General features: G+C 34.9%; 1 protein-coding gene and 1 pseudogene across 1 annotated transcript; one reads left to right on the forward strand and one right to left on the reverse strand.

Annotated features, from left to right (window-relative positions):
• Nucleotides 1–19,362: 19,362 nt before the first annotated feature.
• Nucleotides 19,363–20,253, reverse strand: LOC149151055 (protein TERMINAL FLOWER 1-like). Its single transcript, XM_089443037.1, has 4 exons — nucleotides 20,128–20,253; nucleotides 19,955–19,998; nucleotides 19,829–19,862; nucleotides 19,363–19,677 (listed from the first exon to the last, which is right to left on the reverse strand). The coding sequence occupies exons 1-4, from the start codon at nucleotides 20,251–20,253 to the stop codon at nucleotides 19,363–19,365; spliced, it is 519 nt and encodes a 172-aa protein (XP_089299163.1).
• Nucleotides 20,254–21,481: 1,228 nt separating this feature from the next.
• On the forward strand, nucleotides 21,482–22,680 carry LOC149151056 (putative methyltransferase At1g29790; annotated as a pseudogene).
• The last annotated feature ends 1,601 nt before the right edge of the window (nucleotides 22,681–24,281 follow it).

Consider the following 24,281-nt stretch of genomic DNA (forward strand, 5'->3'; position numbering starts at 1 on the left):
TCTGACATCTTGATCCATGGACTACTAGGCGACAATTTTATGTAAAGGTGCGTAAAATCTCTTCTAATTGATCTAAATCCACAAAAATCTTCTCTTTCCATAATTTATGCCTCCCCTCACAGAAAAGCATCTCTTCCAACCCAAAATAACTGCATATAGGAGCATTTGAAAAGGCATTCCCAACCTTTCAGTTGTCGATGTCCCATAAAGTTCATAGTGCTACACTTTTCCAGCATGCAACAAATTTCCAAGCCAATCAATGTAATCGGGAAGAGGGAAGCCTCTAAAATTAGAGCTAGGACATGAAAACAAAATTGCAGCATTTTGGGACCCATGAGGAGTTAACAGAACATCTGCCTCTGCTACCAGCCTAACTTGCTGACAGACCTCGAGTGGTCCAGGTTCAATTACTTTTACTGCTAGATGCATTTCTCTTTCAAGCAACTCCTGCATTTCTTTAAAATTAGCTATATTTCTTGAAGAATTAGGCTGATTGCATATGATAACATCCAACAAAGGCCTTCTAACATTCATACAAGGAGTTTTTATAGTATGCCAATACTTTCTGTCTCAACCAATCATGGGCAACTTCATTAGGAATGTAGGCAGCATTAGTCAATCCAACAAAGGTTATGGATCCTTAAAGCAGATTGGAAATTCATCTGCAACCATGGGATGAAGATACTCCACCTCCATTTGCGATGCAAAAACCTTAAGCAGGCCCTTAGGCCACATGCTAATGGATGTTGGGTCATAGGGGTCTGTAAACCAGCAAAAGGTAGAATTTTTCAGTGAGTATAGCTAAGACATGAGAATGGCAGGGACGACCTTCTCAGACTCATGATGTGGATTGGGTCCAACATTCCCATGAGGCATCAAAGTGAGATCTGCTAATATTTGTAATCCATGAATCCACCAAGCATGCTTTATTTTCGGATACCCACTTATCCCTGGTTTGTCTTTTCTACGGGCCTCTAATTATCAGGATCCCATCCAGGGTAAAACCCACCTCTCATGGGAACCTTTTTCCTAGGTTCATCCATATGAAAATGCATTTTCTTGGGCATCTCCGAATGAAATTGAGGTTGACCATCACAAATTGTGACTTGAGAATGACCGAAAGTCATACGAGGGAAAAAAACTCTTCCATAAGTCTCTGTACAAATTGACTCCTCTTTCAAAACATATCCTTCCTTGCTATATCTGCATGATGGGCACGTTTATGGGCTGAACTTGGGAGGTGGGATGGAGTATAACCATTGAAGTAATAAGAGCATAAAAACAGTCCCAAATAATAAAACTAGCAGAGTTATAGGTCTGGCCCTTCACCCTCTTCTCACTGTTTTCAGTCCTGTTAACTGCTTCATCCTCTCCATCACACCCTCTGATGTTTTCAAATTTCTACCAACACTCACTTTGATCCCTCAAGGTTTCCCTCCTCTCTGTGTATCGAGGGAACATGGAGCTTCTAGGTCAATTGCATTGTTCATTCACAAACAGGGGACAACACTTTGACCCAATCCGTTTTAAATTAGAAATATTCAGCTTTATAGGGTAGTTTCAGTGGTTGGCGTAGCCCTTAGGTAGGGTTTCCAAAAATTACAAGTATGGGCTTCTATTTCGACAGGAGTTGTTCAGAATATTGGGGACTTAATGATAATACAAGGAGATCGGGGCACTTCCTGCCAATTGTAGAGTGTAACTTCATTCCACTAGATCTACATAACACACTTCTATTGAATTCATGTAGCTTCTCATATCGATCATAATGTTTTCTGCCTGCATTGATATTGCAACATTGCGATTAACAACCTCGTCTACGTATGTGTGAGTTTCCGAGTAATCGATGGGTTCTTTTATCAGTCTTCTTCTGTGTGGCCTACTATGGAAGTGACATTTTGTCACAATATCAAAATTCAGAGACATTTTTACGTTTATATGTTCTTCACTACCTTCGCTGTTTCTGTTCCTGTTTTTAAAGCTGATGAAGCAAAGATACATATGATTTCCTTTTCCAGGCATGTACACAAATCAAATCCCTTGAACAGCTCCATGCTGACATTTTTGCAAATGGACACAGCCAGAACATGTTTTTAACAACCAAACTCGTGGGTCTGTATGCTGTATTTGGCTTTTTGAAGGATGTATGTAAAGTGTTTGACAAAACACGTCAACGAAATATATTCGTATAGAATGAAATGAGGGCTATGCCTGCAATGGATCATGTGAGGAGGCTCTTTCGCTCTATTGCCAATTGCAGCAGGCAGGCGTACAACCCAACAGCTTCATGATTCCTTTTGTTTTCAAGGCCTGCGCAGACCTTGTGGCTCTACAGTGGGGTATGGAGATCCATGTGGAAATAACTAGAAGGAGATTGGACTCGAATGGTTGTGTAGGGAACGCCCTGGTGGATATGTATGCTAAATGCCAGAGAATGGATATTGCATGCAACCTACTTATCCAAAATGTCTGAGAGAGATGTGGTCTCGTGGACGATGATGATCTCTGGGTATGGTTAGGATGGGCATGCCAACGACGCCTTGACGCTGTCCGTCAAATGAAATCGAGTGGCATGATGCCGAATTTCAATTGAGTTACCATTCTGAGTATAGTCCCAGCATACGCTGAGTTGGGCGATCTACAGGAAGACAAAAACGATATTCTACATCAACATTGCCACATGATTTTCCAATTATAAAAGCAAAAGTATATCAGTTAGTTGGGTACTTTTTAAAGCAAACAGTTTGCTTTACAGATCACTTGCGAGCCAGACTTCCACAATCGGAAATTGGTATTAACTTTTCTTCATGGAAACTCTGTGAGCCGTCTGTATGTAGTCTGGGACATGTATGTGTCCAAGTAAATAGTATCTAAAACAAAATCTCGGATGTATATTGAATAGTGTAAACATGTATTGATATGATTTAGGATTGACCAAAGTCATTTTCTACTAGTCCTATTTGCTTTACCATATTTCGAATATCTAGTATTATAATACGAGCCATTGGCATTTAGTGGAATGTTCATCATTAAAACAAATTTCTTTATTGGAATTGATTCAATATCATAAATTTAATATAAATTAAAGAAGGCAATAAGTGTTTGTTTGACTTCAATTTTCTATATTAATGTTTTGTCCATTTCTTATTTTTATTGTTTTTAAATAATAAATACACCATATTCAATAGTATCATAACATAAATGTTCTTAAAAATAAATATTTGTCGACAACTATTATGAAGCTTTCTATATTATGTTATCCCTACTACATTAAATATTGGCATGTTCCCTATTTGATAACTATCAAGCAGCTGGCAACCATTCCAAAATTTTTGCACATGTGCTCTGTCTCTAGCCCATGTAGGCTCAGTGCTGCAACCTAGGCTCTGATACCAAGTGTAAGAACCACTATCCGACTATTTACCTTTTTTTTTTTTTTTTTTTAACAGCAAATACAACCAGAAAAGAAACGCATTGAAATTTCAAATTTATTTAGCACACACATTCCTGACACTCATTTCAGGAATACATATCATAACATTTACATATGTTTAACTAAGATCAATAGTAATGAAATACATGTGTACCATTCACCAGAAGGCGAGATTCTGCTTGCTCTGTTGTTACTGGTATCCCTTGTAGCCAGTCACCTCCATGAGTAAATGATGACGCACTTGATCCGAATGTGAAGACCCACCGGTTCACCTCCCAGCCTACTCCTTGGGTACTCTTCTTCCCCGCGAACCCCCGAGCTGCAATGGAGTTGTACAATGGAGGAAAGCACTAGCTGGTAGAGGAGAGCACACCTTGGCTCAAGAGTCCCCTCTCTAAAATCCTCTACCTCACCAAACTCACTATAGCTTCGTAATCACTGCTCTCACATCATCTCATTCATCCAACCATAGGGTTCCCAGAAGTCCCTTCTCCCATGGCTTGCCCCTTCTTTTAGAGGAGTACTCATAGGTGACACTTGTCATGTCATGCATAATTAATTATTTTTTTATAATTCAATAGCTTGATTATTCACCCACGCATGTGTCATTCTCACATCAAGGGTCTCCCAAAATTATTTACTTAAAATTTTATTTAAAACTAATATTTTCCTCACCTCAACAAGATTCCTATTTCTTCTCCTAGTTGTCTCTTTATTCCCCCCTTTTATTCCTTAATTTGTGTTCATTACTTGAAGTCAATTAATGAGTCAAGATTTTATCCCCAATCTACTCCCTAATTTAACTCAGGTTATCTCCTAGATGGATACTCTTATGTTGGTTGTTGACACATGGAGCTTCTCTACATTTCTCTAAATTTAATTTATTATTCTCATTTTAATTCACCTTCCCCTTTTCTTAATTAGGTTTAAATTAGTTTGGGATTAATCTTTATCCTTACCATTATGTTTGTCTTTCCCCTTTTTCCTAATTAAACCACATAATCTTCCTAGTATTTTCCAAAATGGGAAGGGTATAGTTTTTAAGGTACTCTATTTTAATTCTTCCTATGATCCTCCTTATTCCAAGTTTTATTTTTGATTTAATTACATTGGTTTCTAATCATCATTTGCCCTTGATGTAAATTTACCTAGTTTTCATTCCTTGCTTATATTTATTTATTATTATTTATTTTTAATGATTCCAAGGATGCCAAGTTTGGTTGTGCCCTTCAAGAACTTCCCTAGAAGTTCCAAGGGTGCCACACTTAATAGCTTATTTGTGATGTCAAGGGTGCCAGTTTGGTTGTGCCCTTCTAGAACTTCCCTAGAAGTTCCAAGAGTGCCACACCTAATAGTTTATTTGTGATGCCAAGGGTGCCAAGTTGGTCGTGCCCTTCAAGAAATTCCCCTGAAGTTCCAAGGGTGCCACACCACTTGCCTTTCAAGCATCCAGTGATTATGAGGGGAAAGTATAGTGCAACGTCATAGACCAATATCATCTCTTATGTTGCCTGCTATAGTGAGACTAATGGTGTCGGGGATCAAGGAATCCGCCTTGATGCGCGCCCCCCGGTAAAGTCCTCAAGAGCGACCCAACTTTGGAACCTGCCCTCATGGCATTGTGATGTTCAAGGCAAAGGTGTTTCAACCCTTCCAACCCAAGTCACGGCGGGAGTGCTAGTGGGTGAGATCAGGGACTCTGTCCCACCCCTCCCATGTAGTTCCATCGACTTGTACAACCCCATCACCCATATGTGAGTCATTCGGTCAAGCAACTAATCTGTGCCTGCAACCGTTAATATATCATCAGAATATAGTTAAACATATATGTCAGATTCCAAGATCGACTTAGACTTTCAAAGATAAAGTAATATAAATTTTCATCAAACCAGGTGTCATCGACATGTCATATGCGAGTGCCTCTGATGGTTTCTTTCCATACTCAATAATCATCAGTAACAAGGTTTCTCAATGTTAGTCAATTATCATAATAGCATCATTAACAATTCCTGGTCATTCACATCATTGTCCATTGTAAGTCTGAACTAAAGGAAGTAGGTAACATAGGGGACACATCCCTCATGGCTATCATCAATAATCATCAATGGAAACATACATATTCATTAAACTATCAACATCGTAACATCGTAGAAATATACCTATCCATAAAATTTATCCTCATTATGCTTTTAGTAGAGTGCATACATATTCTTTACTACCCTCATCATAATTTCAAATAGAGACCAACTTAACTATTTAATATTGCAATCATCAGAATACTGATAGATAAGATACATAACCATTCATGCTACCATAATATCAATGGAAGAATTCATAAACATCACAACCATGAATATCTCAATCGCTAATAATAGTGTCATGGGTCCAGATCATCTATCTGAGGTCCTCGAAGAATAGAGTGTCTAAGATAATGTCGTATTAGGGTCAGGAAACTAGAGTGGGCACTACAGTTATAAACATAGTCACGTCCAAGGAGTAGATTGTAATTTAATGGACCTAGGACTACCATCATGCTCAGATGAATGGTTTTCCTTCCCAAACTAATTGGTAACTTACGAAGGATCCCTAATGGTCGACTAGTTCCTTTGTTAAAGCCTAACAGATTTTGTGTAACAGGCGTAAGTGATGGCGAACCAAGCACTTTCCAAGCAGTTGAGGAAAGGATACTTGTTGATGCACCTTCATCTATGATAGTGCTGGACACGATCATTTTGTAAACTTGTACTATGATCCAAAAAGGTAGATAAGAAGGAAGGCAGGATCTTGCTAGTCGATTCCAATAAAAAGAAGTCACTAGACTACTTGGAGGGGGTACCTAATGAATGGGTGAATTAATCCCTTGAGTTACGAGAACTGGGTGATTTTCTTCCTATTGTGAATGAACGGGCAGATTTCCCCCAAGTTCATCGGACTCTGAAGTAACAAAAAGAATTTGAATGGTATCATTCTCACTCTCTTCGGGAAGGGTATGATTTTCTGAAGGAAAAACTGGGTCAACTGTCACCTCGACCTGTTGATTTTGGTAGCGTATAGACTCATAAGATTCACTTTCAGAGGGAATGGTTTTGACCAATGGTTTATTTAAGGCAGATGGTTTTTCAACTAGTAAAGGACTAGGGGAGAGTTTCATGTTGCGAGATGGAAGTCGTTGCGGTGAAATAGGACAGTTATCCAAAACTCTTTTGGCTTCATCGAAAAAAGGACAACAATGAAGGGAATGATTACCTTCACATAACCTACATGGAACTTTGACCTTTCCTTTCTATCCATGAACTTCACTATTACTAGTTGACGGTGTGCTATCAACATGATCACCAGAGGTTGACGACACCTAACTGTGCGAACGAGGGGACCATTCTCTCAAGATCTGAGGAAAGCAAGGAAAATATGGATGAAAATGTTCTCCTCTACAAATTATGCAAGGAAATTTGGGTTTGGGAGCTTTAATGTGCAGATTTTCACCAGATGATTCATGGTTGCCCCCTTGCTAAATTGGCTTCTTCTTCTTCTCCTTCCCTTTCTTCTTCTTCTCAGCCACCTAGTTACTACCATCACTACTTTCACCAAGCGAAGAGGAGGAAGGGGAAGGAGAAACAAACGAAGAAGAAGGCGAAGGGTCAACTTCAGTATCAACTGGAGGCTGATTCGGTTGCAAAGGAATCACGGTATTTTGAACCACAGAGGTTGAGAATAGCCATATTGGCAGGCCAATTGTAATTCCTGGAAGGGACAATGTGGCCATATACAGAGCACCAATATTTCCCCAAGAAGAAAAAGGACTAGGATTCCCCTCAAAAGGGATTCCTTGATTGGTGGATCCCGGATTTGTCTCCATATATCTCAACCTAAGATCAACTAAGGAACATGGATGTTATTTCGAATTCAATTAATTTTAAAGACTCTTTGACACAACTTTGCTTTTTCAGTTTTTAAGAGTCGAGAAAAATCTAAAGATGACTCTAGTCTCCTTCAATTTTTAATTAGCTTGAAGTGACAAGTGCTTAGATGGACCTTTTCTTTTAAAGAGTCGAAAAGGTACGAAAGTGACTACTCTAGAAAATCTAGACAGAGGGATTACCAAACCAATCGCAAAACTGCAATATACGCCTTGGTGATAAATTAAAGAAATTACCAGGGACTTATGTACGACAATCAATCTTCCCAAATGCTATGTTCATTGCATTGTGATCGATAGGGCAGCAAACTTAGCTTCCTATGGATAAAGGATATAAGCTTATTGTGGTCTCCCAATATATACTCGATTTTACGGGCAACACAAGTTCGTGCTAGCATTTGTCGTATCAAAGAGGAGGAATCACCCAACCTTCGATGAAAATGATAGTTACTAGTTTTTACGACACCGGAACACGTCTCTAGCCTAGACCTCTAGATGTGTTGTGTTAAGTTCCAAAGCGTTGCTAGGTTCATTGAGATTTATTTTAGAGTTAATCTTGTCTAAAGTTTGCCTTTCAATGGTTCACCACATGATGTTGATTTTAAATTTATAAAAATGAAATCTACAATGATAAACAATCGTTGTTTATTTTGATCAATGAAAATCCTAGCTACTAGGGAAAGAAGATTACAATTCTTTCAAACAAAGAGCAAAGAGCACACACTAGTGCATTTTCCTAAATCATATTTTGCACACAATCTAAATGAAAATGCAAATGCATGTATTTGTTTTTCATTCTCCTTAATGTAAAAATGCCATAAAGGAAAACCAAATGTAGCAAAGATCTGAAATATTTCTTTCAAAATGACATTTCAACAATTTCTTCTTTAAAAGAAAACGGAAGACTAAAAGACACTTTTCCATTTTGAATGAAAAAATTCTTTCGACACTTTGACTATAAAAAAATCAAGCCAAATACATGACGAAAATTTCAATCAACTATTTAGGGAAGGAAGAATCAACGAAACTTCTCTTTTTGACACAAAACGACAGTTATGACACTTTTTGTACCAAAGCGATAGATCGATTTAAGCAACTTTTCGACAAAGGATTGTAAATGAAGAACAAATACATAAAAACATTTACTAATCCTAATCAATGGAGGCTGATCTATGTGATGCAAGCAGGCTTCAGTAAGGAGGCATTGTTCATAAGCAACAAAATAACTAAATGAAACTGAAAAGAAGGAATAAAACCCCAAATTTCTAGAATGGAAATAGGTTTAGTTAGTCATCACACCTGGGCTTTATAGAAACAGGGATGCATCACACTTTACACACTCGGGAGGTGCGATGCATACTGGTTTATAGTGACAGATAGTGCAATGCGCCAAGGAGTGCAACTGAAGAAGGTTTTGGCTTAGATGAGCAGTTGTTTTCAGTGAGTTAAGCTGAGCTATGATGGACAATAAAGAGCCAAGTATAGAGGAATGTATTGAGAGGTTACTGAGCTACCAAAAGGGCATCTAGAATGCTTGTAAGTCAAATGTTTAGTTCATTAACTAAACCAGAGATTGACTGAAGCAACATTCATCTAATATGCAATTGCAGAGCAAGAGCAGTTCGAAGGCTACTTGGTTGACTTCAAGCTCTGTCTATAGTTTATAAAATAAACAATAACAACAAGCAAACATTTATTTTATCCCCAGCCGAGTTGCCATTTTGTTTCTGGGAAAACTAGTGTCTTTTCAAACGACTAGCCCTCTAGGTTTGGCAGCTACCCTAGAAACAACAGTTTAAAGCAATTCACGATTTCTCCTATGTATAATAGATAAGAGAAAGACAAAGGAATCAACCTGGATCTTCTGCTTAATCCCTTGCTTGATCTCTCTCCCCCTTGACAGAGCTTGCAACTCCTCCCCGTACTTATCCTGCTTGGAGAGTACCTATAGAAACATAGTAACAAAGAACCATCAAAGCATCTTGATCTGTTATATCATCAACATTACAGAATCAGATATATAATGAACATACAATTGCATTCACAAATGATAACATTCACGATTGCACAATTATATGGAAGAAAACTTGAAGAAATTTATTAAATAGAAGGGAGAATTACAACCCAGTTGTATGATCTAGCATCATCCTCCTAGCATTAATCCCTCTTCACCTCATGAAATAGCAATATCACACCATAAATACAATGCTCTGTCCTCAAATACAAACTATCAGCACTTCCTTGTAATTCACAATATTCCAACCTCTAGATCTCTTAGATGAGGGATCCATTTATAGATGTGTGAAGGGGCGTGAGTCATCTCTGGGGTTTTGATTAGTGTCATTCCACTGGTTACATTTGGTTCCACTTGGAGATTACTTGGATCTCTTACTCATCACTGGGTGAATTCAGAGAGGCAAGTGTCATAGGAGAAGTTTCTGGAAGATTCCATGATCAACCACCTAGCAAACTGTCTTAGACATTTGTCCATCCTCGCCCATCACACCCTACAAGAGGCCTAATCAGTATGCATCACACCTGAGCAGTGTACCACTCGGTATGCATCACACCTGGCCAGTGTAGCAGTCAGTATGGTTTAGTTTAGGCCATTTCTAGATGGTTTTTCAGGTGGAACTTTTGGGGAATGATGTAATCAGATAACCATGTTCTTTTAGGGTATGAAACAACTCTTTTAGGGGTTGATGAGCCCTAGTTTATTGACATATAAGATTGGGGTTGAAGTGCCCAAATATTCCTATAACAATAACCCTTGTATTTTTCTATTTGTAATTGTACTTATGCAATTTAATCATCCTTGGCCTTCTTTTCTTGCTCAAACACTATCTGAAGGCTACTTAGTTCTTGAGACAACTTCTATTTTTTTGGAGCGCATGCTTATCAATCTTTTGTATCTCCATATTCAACTTTTATTTAAGTTGCTCATTTTTTTGCCTTTGTTCTACTAACTGTTGTTCTAGTTGATTAATCTTTTGTTTTTCTTCTGGTGATTGCATCTCAAGCTGAGTGATCCTTTGATCTTTATCCCTGATTAGTTGACTGACCTCTGAGGTTTTGTCCATTGTTGCTATTGTATAAGCCCCTGCATACTGAGATAATTTAGTTAAATCCTCAGAAGGATTGACTTCTGACTTCCATACCACATTCATCATTTCATCCTGAGGAGTTAAAAGTCGTCCTTGATAGGTTTTCCTCTTTTTCCTTTATCTTTTAACTATAGCCTTGTGCTTTGGACTATATGATACATCAAGGGGTGGTATTTCTTCTATTTTTAGTACAATCCCTTCTGTGGGATTTTCGGGAATGATTTCTATATCCTGCTGGATTTTGGGTAGGCCACTTGTCCCTTCAATCGGAACACTAATAACCTCAAACTATTATGCTCTGGGTTGTTTCAGTGTAGTGAGGTTTTGGGAGTCCTTTTTCTCTGTCTTCTGCCTTTCAGGGGTCTTCTGCTTTTTAGGAATGTTCTGGGTAGTTTTTCCTTCACATTGGCCTTCATGTTGCAGCATAGGGGTGGCATTTAATAAGTCCATTGGTAGAGTTTGCAACCTCATTGTTCTGAACTTTAGAAATTGTTCTACTCCCTCTGCTCCCAATTTGATTTTTGCAAATTGTTTTACTTGAGAAAATAACTTAGCTGAGGTGAACAAATAATCATAATCATCTTTCTCATGTTCAAACTTGGCAATTTTGACATAAGAGGTGAAGTTATATGCTATTTCTTTTGGATCATATTGCCTCTTTGAAATGATTGCTAACTTTAGTGCTTTTATTTTCTCTGCATCTTTCTCTACATGTTTGAAATCATGCAGTGTGAAACTACCATATCAAAGGGGGAATGGAGGCCACATTTTCTTTTTACAGTTCTTTATATTTCTGGACATCCCTTCTTTTGTGATTTGATAAGTTATTTCCCTCGTAAATAGTTTATCGGGAATGTATAAGGGGAGCACATGTGGAGGAGCAGTGCTTCCAAAAAGTCTAATGTAGGTGAAATTTTCTTCACCAAACCAATTACCAATTGATGTTAAGTCGACACTAGCTTAATTGGATATCTGAGGAGTGGGTTTATTGAATATAGCATAATCAACAGGCAAGACAAAACCATGACAGATTCTATAAAGATGGTTTTTATAATGGGTTTTCCACAATTCCTTATGATAGATGTGAATGGGGGTTGGGTCTTGTGGAGTCCATTTCCAACCTAGAATGGTGTAATTAGAACTGAAATAGATAACGTTCATAATGTAGGCACTCATATAAAATGGGGGTATTACCCAGGTAGTCATGAACCTGTTCCTTCTATAATCAAGGATATGGTTGGCCATTTTATTAGACAAAATGGTTGCCTAATCCGTGATATACGAGTTAACCACTGCCTCCATTAAAGGAACTATTTCAATTAAAAACCTAGTGGAATCAGAGACTCCAAAGAGTCTACATATCATAGGACCAGCATAGTAGTAAGGAGATGATAAGAGGTCAACGGAATACATACCCGATGATTCATGCTTGTGTTTGTTTGAGTAATGCCTCCACTACCTGATAGGATCCGATTCCACGTCATTTTGTTTGGCAAAGGCTTCGATAAATGCCTTGTTGTAATGCTTCTCCGGTTCCACCAAATGGTACATATTTTTTATATCTTCTGCTCTGAATGACCCAAACATCCTTCCATCAGCCGTAAAAAATGCTCTGTCTATTATGTTGATGCTCTCGATTACCCATCTAACTAAGTCATTGTAGGGTAATATTCTGGGGTAGGCAGCTATTCTGTGGAGAAAAGAGCAAGCCAAATCCTTGAGAGTATTCTCTGATTTGTCAGTGGAATCAGTTGTTCCCTTTTCTTCTTCAATTACTTCTGGATCTTCAGCTTCCAATAAATTGTATATGCTTTCCCATGAAGCTTTTCCCAGGTCGGTGCAGGTAGTATCATGTATCAAGCCCTTCTTTACTGGTTCCTCTTTGGTTAAGACTGGAATCTTTACTTTCTTTGATTTCTTCGACATTTCTCCTGAATTGATGAATTCAAACTTACTCTGCAAAAGAAATAGATGACCGTAATAAAGGAGAAAAAGTGTTCCAAGATAATGCACAACACATAATATTAACAACAATTAAGCACAATAAGTGATATAAATTTGATATATTATGTTACCACGGATGAAATCCTCGAAGGATTCAACCATAACTGCTTTATTAATGATTTCGGCAACTACCAATCGTGATCATTAAATGCCATAATGATATGTCGCATCACACATATTCATAACAGTTCTTTAAAGTAAATATTGTGAGTTTCCCGATCAGTGATTAGCAATAATCACATATAGCAGATCGATAGGCCAAACTTTATGCTTTACCCGTTTCCTTTGTATAGCTACGATTATGATAAAGAGTGAGTTGTCAAAAGGAGGCAGGATAATCTTTAAGAAATCAATAAATCGTTTATTTCTAATTTACTAATGATTTATGCTCTTAAAACCCGCAAGCATTCATTTAACCATACTATTTCCACTTTATTGAAAAGCATGCCTTTATTTATGATGATGAAATCGCATTGGCGGATCTCAAATGGGCATTCGTTATGTGTTTCGTGACCTTACCATTGTGCGATTACGATCGCCTTGTCGCATCGGCGGAGTTGTATGACCCCATCGAATGTTTCCTTAAGAAATTTGCGATATGTGATTTTTGATTATGTTATCGCATCGCGGAATGCCGAAGGAAATGTTAAGTCCATCATTTAGCCAAAGGATATGCACGATGCAATATGTTTCATTTATAGTTTATCTTATAACAAGGTTTTGTTGCACATTTACATTGGATCAGACCTCATAAGGATTTTCATGTATCATATGGATTTTTTGCAAAATGCGATTGTTATTGAAGTTATCCTAAAATAAATAAAAAAAGACTTATTATTTAGAACTATTGAGTTTAGGTAAGTTCATTAAAAAGGGGACCCATTTCTTGTTAAAAATTTTATATAAAAATTTTGAAATGGGGAGGGTTGTTGTATAGCAAAAAAGGTTTCTAATATTTCTCCCTTAGGTTTATTAATTCCCAATGGTTTATAATATCAAATTATTGGTTTTCTTCATTCTTCAACATTTTAATATTAATAATTCCTTGGGTTTATAATCCCTTGAGGTTTTCTTATTAATCCCTTAGGTTTATTATCCGCTTGGGTTTATTATATCAATCCCTTAGGTTCATTATTCCCTTGTGTTTATATTATTAGTCCCTTTTGTTTAATAATATTTCCTTAGGTTCATAATCGCTTGGAGTTTTAGTATTAATCCCTTAGGTTTATAATATCAATCACTTGGGTTTATTATTCCTGAGTCAAACATGGTTTATTATAATGTTGACCATGGCGTGACATGGAATTGTGATATGAATTGTCTCAATCTGTAAATCAATGATGGTCGATCATGTTTATTTTAATGTTTATAATATTAGTCCCTTGGATTTAATATTATTCCCTTGGTTTCATAATACCTTGGGGTCTTAGTATTAATCGCTTCGTTTTATTATTCCTTTGGGTCTCTCATATTAATCCCAAGGGTTTATTATTCCCTTAGGTTTATAATATCGATCATGGTAAACCATGGTTGATTCTTGCATTCTGACAATGATTGTCTCACCATCAAACTAAATCATGTTTACTTTGATGTTTGTAGTATTGACATTTCGGTTTACCATTTTTGGGTTTATAGTATTAGGCCCTTCAGTTTAATATTATTCCATTGGGTTCATAATCCCTTGGGCTTTTAGTATTAATCCCTTGGGTTTATTGTTGATTGGTGTTTTAGTATTAATCCCTTAGGTTTATTGTTCATTTCGGTTTATAATATCAATCCATTGGGTTCATTATTCCGTTTGGTTTATAATATCAATCATTGTAGACCATTGCCAATCATAGCCAAACATGGTCAATCATGGTTGAGTGTCGCATTGTGACAAGAATTGTCTCACCATCAAAATAAACCATGTTTATTTTAGTGTTTGTAGTATTTATATTTGGGTTTACCAATGTTGGGTTTATAATATTAGTATCATGCTTCAATATTGTTGGGTCTATAGTATTAGGCCATTCAGTTTAATATTATTACATTGGGTTCATAATCTCTTGGGGTTTTAATATTAATGCCTTGGGTTTATTGTTCATTGGCGTTTTAGTATTAATCCCTTGGGTTCATTCTTCATTTAGGTTTATAATATCAATCCCTTGGGTTCATTATTGTGTTTGGTTTATAATATCAATCATTGTAAACCATTGTCAATCATAGCCAAATGTGTTCAATCATGGTTGAATGTCGCATTGTGACAAGAATTGTCTCACCGTCAAAATAAACCATGTTTATTTTAGTGTTTGTAGTATTTATGTTTGGGTTTACCAATGTTGGGTTTATAATATTAGTCCCATGCTTCAATGTTGTTGGGTCTATAGTATTAGGCCCTTCGGTTTAATATTATTCCATTGGATTCATAATCCCTTGGGCTTTTAGTATTAATCCCTTGGGTTTATTGTTCATTGGGGTTTTACTATTAATCCCTTGGGTTTATTATTCATTTGGGTTTATAATATCAATCCCTTGGGTTCATTATCATGTTTGGTTTATAATATCAATAATTGTAAACCATTGCCAATCATAGCCAAACATGGTCAATCATGGTTGAAAGTCGCATTGTGACATGAATGGTCTCACCATCACAATAAACCACATTTATTTTAGTGTTTGTAGTATTTATATTTGGGTTTACCAATGTTGGTTTTATAATATTAGTCCCATGGGTTTAATATTATTTCCTTGGGTTCATAAACCCTTGGGGTTTTAATATTGATCCCTTTGTTTGTTATTCCTTTAGGCTTATAATATCAATCCCTTGCGTTTATTATTCCCATTGGTTTATAATATCGATCATGGTAAACCATTGTCAATCATAGCCAACCATGGTTCAATGTCACATTGTGACATCGATTGTCTCATCATGAAAATAAATAATAATTACTTGGATTTATTATATCAATCCCTTTGGTTTATTATTCCCTTAGGGTTATAATCCCTTGGGCTTTTAGTATTAATGCTTTGGGTTTATTGTGCATTGGGGTTTTAGTATTAATCCCTTGGGTTTATTGTTCATTTGGGTTCATAATATCAATCCCTTGGGTTCATTATTTTTTTTGGTTTATAATATCAATTAATGTAAACCATTGCCAATCATAGCCAAACATGGTCAATCATGGTTGAATGTCGCATTGTGACAAGAATTGTCTCACCATCAAAATAAACCATGTTTATTTTAGTGTTTTTAGTATTTATATTTGGGTTTACCAATGTTGGGTTTATAATATTAATCCCATGCATCAATGTTGTTGGGTCTATGGTATTAGGCCCTTTGGCTTAATATTATTCCATTGGGTTCATAATCCCTTGGGCTTTTAGTATTAATCCCTCATGTTTATCGTTCATTGGGGTTTCAGTATTAATCCCCTGGGTTTATCATTCATTTGGGTTTATAATATCAATCTCTTGGGTTCATTAATGCGTTTGGTTTATAATATCAATCATTGTAAACCATTGTCAATCATAGCCAAACGTGGTCAATTATGGATGAATGTCGCATTGTGACAAGAATTGTCTCACCATCAAGATAAACCATGTTTATTTTAGTGTTTACCAATGTTGGGTTTATAATAGTAGTCCCTTTTTGCATGCCTTGCGGACCCGCCAGACTTATATAACATAATGTATATCTCTATCGGATCTGGCCCACAATCGGCATGTCATATATCTATATATATATATATATATATATATATATATATATATATATATATATATATATATATATATCTGTGGGTGTGTTGTCTTATGGACCCGCCACAATTATAAAACAATAATACATATCGTTTCAGGTCCGTCATCGCAAATCGCGATCAGCAGAACCCATATATGCATGCATATAAAGGGTTTTCAATACAACGGAAACTTTTAAACGTGTATATATTATTTCGGGTCTGGCCCACCCATATCGCAATTGGTGAAGTCATATACACGTAATATAAGGGGTATACATTATTTTGGACTCGACATCATTATAAAATATGGCATATATATTATCAGGGCCAATGTTAGCGTAAATATGTTGTCTTACAGACGTGCCACAATTATAAAACAATATTAGATATCGTTTCGGGTTCCTCATCACAAATTGCGATTGACGAAACCCATATGCATGCATATAAAGGGCTTTCAATACAGTAGATCTGCCGAACTTTTAAACAAGATGTATATATTATTTTGAGTCTGGCCCACCCATATTGCAATCAATGGAGTCGTATAGATGTAATATAAGCAGTATACATTGTTTCGGACCGTCGTCATTATAAAATATGGCATATATATTATCGGGTCTGGTGTTAATGTTTTAAGACTTGTTCTTTTGTTTTCCTTTGTAAAATCCGATATATTTCTCCATTTCTTTTATATTTTCATTTCCAACATATTTGCCTTATTTTTTTTTCAAAATATTTTTCGAATGAAACAATGAATATATTATTATTATTATAATAATTATATTTATATATTATTATAATATTATAATATTATAATCAAATATTATTATTACTATTATTATTATGAGATTTTTTAAATAATATAATGATAATCTAATATTATTATGACTTATTATTATTGATTAATATATATTAGGAGTTATATAATTATTATAATATTATTATAATATTTATACAACCGTATATATAAATAATCTAGTTTTTAATATTTATATAGTTATTAGTAATCCTAAATACTAATAATAATTAACCCTATATATACAAACCCTAAGATAAATATTAAAAATACTAAAGCCCAAGAATAATAATAGTATTATTAATAATAAATAATAATACTAATATTATTATGAGTTTGTATTATTATAATAATATTAATATAATAATCATAATATATAATTATATAATAATATAGTTGCTATAGTTATTAATTATGATAAATAATAAATAATTGGTATTTATTGTTCTTATTATAATAATATATTATAATAATATTGATTATATTTTTATTATAATAATAATTATATTGGTATATTATAATAATAATATAATAATAATATAAAATTATTATAATATTATAATCGAATATCATTAATAACTATATAAATATTAAGAACAAGATCATTTCTATATATTATTATATAAATATTATAATAATTATATAAACTCCTAATAATATTATAATAATATTGATTGTATTATTATGATAATATAGTAATTATATTTGTATATTATTATAATTATATAATAATATTATAATAATAATAATATATGGTAGTATTTTGGAAAAGAAGTTAGGCATATGGATTGAAAGTGAATGTAAGCAGGCTAAAGGTTTTAGAAGGCATCACTCAACAACATACCACCTTGTTACGCTTAGGATCATTGCGGAGGAATGTCGTAATGATAAACCCAAATTATTTTGTTGCTTTGTGGACTTTAGAAAGGCTTTCGATACAGCTCCTAGATACAACCTTTGGAATAGATTAGAAGAGCTAAAGGTTCCTCTCAAGTTGAGAGCTACCGCTATAAGGTTAGATGAGAATGTAATTGTCAAGCTAAAGAGCAATGAGGGGTGGTCGAAAGATATTAAGTGTAACATCAGAGTTAAACAAGGTTTCCCTCTCTCCCCTACCATATTTGGAATTTACATCGATAAGCTCGAAGGCTATTTAGAGGAAGAAGGATGTGATGACATGATCTCAGCTGGGATAGTCATCATCCTTCTTCTCTATGCTGACGATATTATTCTTTTTGCAAGGTGCCCATCTGATCTTGATAAGCAACTCGGGCTTCTTACGGATTTCTGCTCTACAATGGGTATGATTGTTAACATTGACAAAACAAAAGTTATGATTATCAAATCCAAGAAGGACAATTACACTAATTTTATGTATGACAATAGTAACTTGGAGGAAGTGTATTCTTACAAGTAACCAGGAATTGATATTCATCAAAAGCTCAACTAGAACCATAGTATCGAGAAAAGGATTAATAGGGGTGGAAAGCTTATTTTGGTCTTGAAAATAATTGTAAAACAACAAACCTCTTAATGTGGGATAAAAAGAAGTTCTTCTTTGAAACTTTATTCACTCTTCTTGTATTGGTTTTCCATTTCATGTCTTCACAATATATGTTTTTATTAACAACTCAATTTCTAGTTATACTAGTTGGTTGTTTTAATTGGAAAAAAGGAAAAGAAAAACAAACCAATTTAGCTCTTGTGGGAACTCTCACCGAATATATGCGTCCATTAAACATCCAGTTATTTTGTTACTGTAATCGGAAAATAGCAAACCAATTTTGGAAAACGAAATGTTAGCAATTCATGTTATTTTAAAGATAGAATTTTCACCCATCAAATGTATGACAGGTTCTCCAAAATTTAGATCTCAAATAGTCGTATCTCCTAAGAGAATAAATAATTCAATGAAAGATCTCCCGTCTCGTTAAGTGATCAAACGTGATGAAGTCTTTTATTAAGAAATGGACAGTAAAATTGGTTTGACAGATGCGCTTCGATTGTTGATGTTGGCCAAGATTCTATTCTGGTTATAGTCATAGTATTTCCGTCATAGAATCTTGGTTTTGCCTGACAAATTCAGGATGTTGTTAGATAGCTTTGATTAGAAATCGCAGTGAATATATAAAATGGGTCACCAAAAGCTTTATCACCCAAGAATAATTCGATTCAACTTTACATATATTTATTCATTGAGGGGCTTGATTTGAATATTATCTAACAGCAGATCTACCTCATGTATAATTTTAAAAAGTACAAATAATTACAATTTTGCATTTCAATTTATATACAGGACAACCACATGTTCTTGAAACCCAGAAAATGGTCCAACGTACTCATGAATTTGATTTTCAGATAAACGACACTCAAGCTGGTACATGACCCTCCTATAAAACATCCGCTACTTTCTCGTTTCTTGTCTTTTGCCGCTTTCTTGTCTTTGGCCGTTTTTTCCATGAAATTCTACGCTTGATCCACTTGTTTCTTTGTTCATTCTCATTCCCAATCTTGATATAGAAAAAACCAGCGGCCACCGGTGGTCCAAGTCGATTTTCTTTGGCAAAAGCTCTGGTACTGAAGTTCTCCCGCGAGTTGGGCTCAATTATGGGATGACATGGATCCTTGAACAATGTGAAAACCATCGTGCTAGTACGCGTGGGTGTCGGAGCTTCGTACGAGTGAACACTATCGCTCGGCAAAACCTAATATTGCACCACAAAGAAACACATAAGATTTTGATCAATCGACCCAACACATTAACACGCATTAAACCCAAATAACATTAACACACATTGAATTCAATGATTTCAAAGTTCAAGAAAAAGTGGCAAAGGCTATGATATCCATACCAACATGAGTGTTGCTGCTAAAACGTTGGGTATTGAGCCTGCACAATGTACAGATTAATGCTGTTATTTAGATGAAATAGATACAGGTGCTATATATTATTAAGAAATTTGCGTGAGGATTATGACATACCAGTGCAAATACTCGTGCCCAGGAGTTTCAGGATCAGTCATCACCTGATTATTTGGATTTATGAAAGACTTTAGTTATGTGGTTATGAAAATTCAGGATGAATAACTCTCTGAAAAAAAAGAAAATTCAGGATGAATAAATAATAATCTTGAATTGGAATAAAAACTAGTTACCAATATGAATATGGAGTTGAAAAAGATATCGGGACGAGGGACGACATTATAATCTTCGTCAAAAAAATAGAGTGGTTCGGATAGCATGTCATCGGGCGCAACTTCCTCGCCCAAGCTGGTTTCCATGTAGCCGCAGAGTACAGAAAACTTGTAACGAGGAAAGAAATCGTCGACAACCCCTCCCCCTCCGATAACTTCTGCCGCCAGAAGCTGAATTCTTATTTCTGCATCCGCCTTCCTCGCTCCAGAAACTGCATTATTTCCTCCATCTGCGTTTCTTGATCCATTCTCTGGTTAAGGCAGGAAAATCCGAGTCGAAAGACCGTAGAGCGAAATGATTGTGGCCGCGTCGGATGAGTCAGAAGCACGATTTGATGGTTGAAGTTGTGTTACGCTGCTAGTTTGATAGCGTCTCTTAGAGATATATAAATATATTAAATAAATTAAATTGCGTTAATCCATCAATAAGTGTCACAATATTTTTCATATTATCTATAATATTATTATTATTAATTATCAAAGTCTTTTCATCGCCACTTTCTCATAATTTTTTTTTAACTTTTAAATAAAGTTTATTGCAAGAACATTATTCATTGACATATATTAACAAGAGCTATTTAACTTAACGAAATAAAAAAATAATAATAAAAATAAAATAACTAATAAAAGATTATATTGTTGAATACTATTACTACAAATTAATTAATATTATTTATATTAAAATATATAATTAAATTTATTAAAGTATGTTTTAATATAATAATAACTACTTAAAATGGAAAATATAGTAAAATTTTTAAAATTCACGAAAACAGAAATAAGAAGAAAAATAAATAAAAAAGAACTAATAGAAATGGAAATTACTAAACAAACTATAATAAGATCTCAACCAATCACTTTACAAATAAATAAATTTCAATAATAATAAAAAATAATACAAATTGAATTCCTAATGTTAAACTATAGATAAATTTTTTGGTAAAAAACAAACTAATATTCAAGAAATACATGCACATAAATAATATTCAAGCAATACATGCACATAAATAATAAATGGTATTGGTAATTATATACTTTATATTTAAATGATATATTTTTAATTAATTAATTTAATTTAAAAGTAGGAACAATATAATTTTTTTCAAATAAACTTTAATATTTGATATGTAATTACTTTTTAAAAATATTATAAAATAGTTTATAGAATTTATATTTTTACTATTCATTTAATAATTATAAATAATTAAATTAAAATTCTAGAAAATATTACTATTATTATTATTTATTTTTTATTATTTAAATATATAAATAGTAATTGAAGACCGATATTAGTTTGTATCAATTCAAAACAATGATGGATGATGTTGTAGCGAATGCAATCCATTCAAATCTAAAGCATTTCCAACTTTCTCAATGCCTTGGAAATAAATACTTTGGGAATGTAGAACCATTTAGAAGTATTTGGAACCAATACAAGCTTTTGAGCATCATAACCAAGCTTTAATCTTCCAAACATGTCTTTGAAAATCTCTCTGTCGAGCTCGCCCAATTGATACAATTTATGCAAAACCCCAAATGCAGCAATGTGGAAAATGGAGACGATTCGTGGCTTCAATAGGGAGAACCCAACAGAGTCTCCATGGAAAAGGAACTCAAAGACTTAATCACCAACAAAAATCTCACACTTGGATGCAACCCAACATCGACTCTAACACCATTTATCTGCCCATTGGCCACACTTGTGCAGTTCTGCCTATGGGATGAAGTCCTACATCAAAGCCTCTTTCTTAGAGGTTTCTAGCCTCTTCTTCACCGACACTATTATCTTGCAATGCCTTCAAATCATTCAAATCCATTTCCTTTTCCTGGGAGCATGTGGAAAACCCCATCCAATTCTAGTGTCATCTAAACTGCATATTCTTGCAAGAATTGCTTGTGCCTCATCTAGAGGAAATACCTAAAGGTCTTCAATGACTACAAATACATCTTCAATCTTGAGGGGTAAGATAAAACTAGGTGGTTAGATAACCCTGTATCTGAAATCAATTACTCCATTGACAAGGTCTTGAAAATGAGGAACAATACTATTCGAGTTAGGTTGGACATCGAGAGTAGAACTAGAACATTCACCGTGAGAATGAGGGAGAAAAATGTGACAATTGTTACAACTTCCATGAACTTTAATGGTGCCTTCAAAAGATTCATTGCTTCTAAAGGGGTTTCACCATATATATCATTGTTTCTCAAAGGTTTGCATTCTTTGATAATACCCTGGAAATTGTTAATATCATGCATCTCTTTAGAAATCGGATCTCGATAGAGCTATTGGAGTTTATATTATATGATTTCAATGGGATTTTGAGGTCCAAAGGGGAGTTTTAGCTTGATTATTGCTTCTGCATTGAAGACTAGTTGAATATCTATGTTCCCATGATTGGGAATCTTGGATTTAATAAGTTGGAAAGGGCCATTGGGTGTAAGTTGGGCAAAGGGCATGAGCTTAAAGAAATGTACATATCTTCTCCCTTGGAGAAGTCATTGAAGAGGGATTGAGATTAATTAGCATATATTTTTAGATGCACATGTAACTTGAATGAGATGTGAGTGATGGATATTTTTACCTTCAAATCAACTAAGAATTTCTATATGTGATCTCTTCAACTATTGATTTATGGGTGTAGACAAGCATTATGTAAATTAACTGGTTTCATTTCATTTGATATGTTTTCCACTTTAGTTTAAGGTCCTTGGTCCTTGGATGGGCAGTGAAGATCCTTCTCAGTCGCCTGACCATGGACACATGGGCAATGAATCTCATGAGAGGGACCTCATTACTTCCGTGAAAGGAAAGATATAGTAGGTTAACTATTTTAATATAGGTTCTTATTTTATAAGTGTTCTTGCTTTGTTGTTAACATATGCCACATGTTTTTACAGGAACAATGATGGATGATGTCACGGCTAATACAATTCCATTCAAATCCAAAGTGTGGAAGTAATTCATTGACAAAATCCATTAGAAATTTTTGAACGCCTCAAATAAATAAATGTCTTTGAAAGAAGAATCCTTTAGAAGTATCCAAAGTCTTGAACTAAAAGAAATCAATGAAACTAAATATGTTGATATGAATTATGCACATTATCTGGGATCTGAAAATACCTGCTCAAAACAAATTTCCTCAGACACAATACTTCAAGAGAATATTATGCCTATTGTAGTTTGCAGATGCATGTCCAAGATCAATGAGTTATGAGTGATGCATCTTTCTAACTTCAAAACAACTAAGCATTTCTATATATAATGTCTTCAACTATTTATTTACGGGAGTAGACAAGTGTTCTATAGATTAATTGGTTGCATTTGCTTTGATATGCTTATTACTTCTGGTTTAAGGTGCTTGCTCCTTGAATGGGCAGTGAAGATCCTTCTCAGTCACCTAACCATGAACGCATGGAAATTGAACATTATAGCTGATGCAATAATACACAAAGGGAGAATTCTAAGACTGGATTGTGAAACTTGTACCACGACTAACTTTATAAGAATGCCTAGGAAAAGAGAGATGAACAGTGAAGATCCTTCTCAGTCACTTGACCATGAACACATGGGCAGTGAATCTGGTGAGAGGGCCCTCTTTAGTTTTGCAAAAGAAAAGACATGGTTGGTTAACTATTTTAATATAGGTTCTTATTTTATAAGCGATATTACATTTTAGTTAAAAGATAATCTGATGGCGGGGTTGCAGGCATTAGAGTCAATTTCCCCAATCTGTCAGCAAGTTCTTCTACGCCTTGGTTGATTTCCTTTTCTTCTGGACTGAGCGCATCAGTCATTAAAATGATGGTTCATTTCAAAAATTCCAATATCAAGCTTTACTAATTAACCGTGGCTCTCAGTGACGCTTAAATGCAATATTCCTTTTGGTAGATTTACATATACACTATATATATCCACTTATTTATATGCCCACGCAACATAATATGGAATTTACGATAGGCAAAGACTCGCATTTCGTGGACTTCTATTTATATATATACCTCTACGTTATAATAGCCCACGCAACATATATATGCCTTCGTTATATATACCCACGGAATTTCCACGGAATTCCTTTACCTCCTTTTCCACCGGCGATGATCATGCACTGGCTTTT

Source organism: Pinus tabuliformis, chromosome 9 (genome assembly GCF_031772625.1).
Source record: "Pinus tabuliformis cultivar Carrire ecotype Pingquan chromosome 9, CPIR1, whole genome shotgun sequence".
In the NCBI taxonomy this organism is placed as follows: domain Eukaryota; kingdom Viridiplantae; phylum Streptophyta; class Pinopsida; order Pinales; family Pinaceae; genus Pinus; species Pinus tabuliformis.

Bases quoted from the DNA above. Each gene is read 5' to 3' on its own strand.
- LOC149151055 (XM_089443037.1), bottom strand. From the start codon at position 20,253: ATGGAAACCAGCTTGGGCGAGGAAGTTGCGCCCGATGACATGCTATCC. The intron at 19,999-20,127 runs GTAACTAGTTTT...CCAAATAATCAG, and splicing joins TCAACTCCATATTCATATTG to GTGATGACTGATCCTGAAAC. The intron at 19,678-19,828 runs GTTGGTATGGAT...GTGCAATATTAG, and splicing joins GTTTTAGCAGCAACACTCAT to GTTTTGCCGAGCGATAGTGT.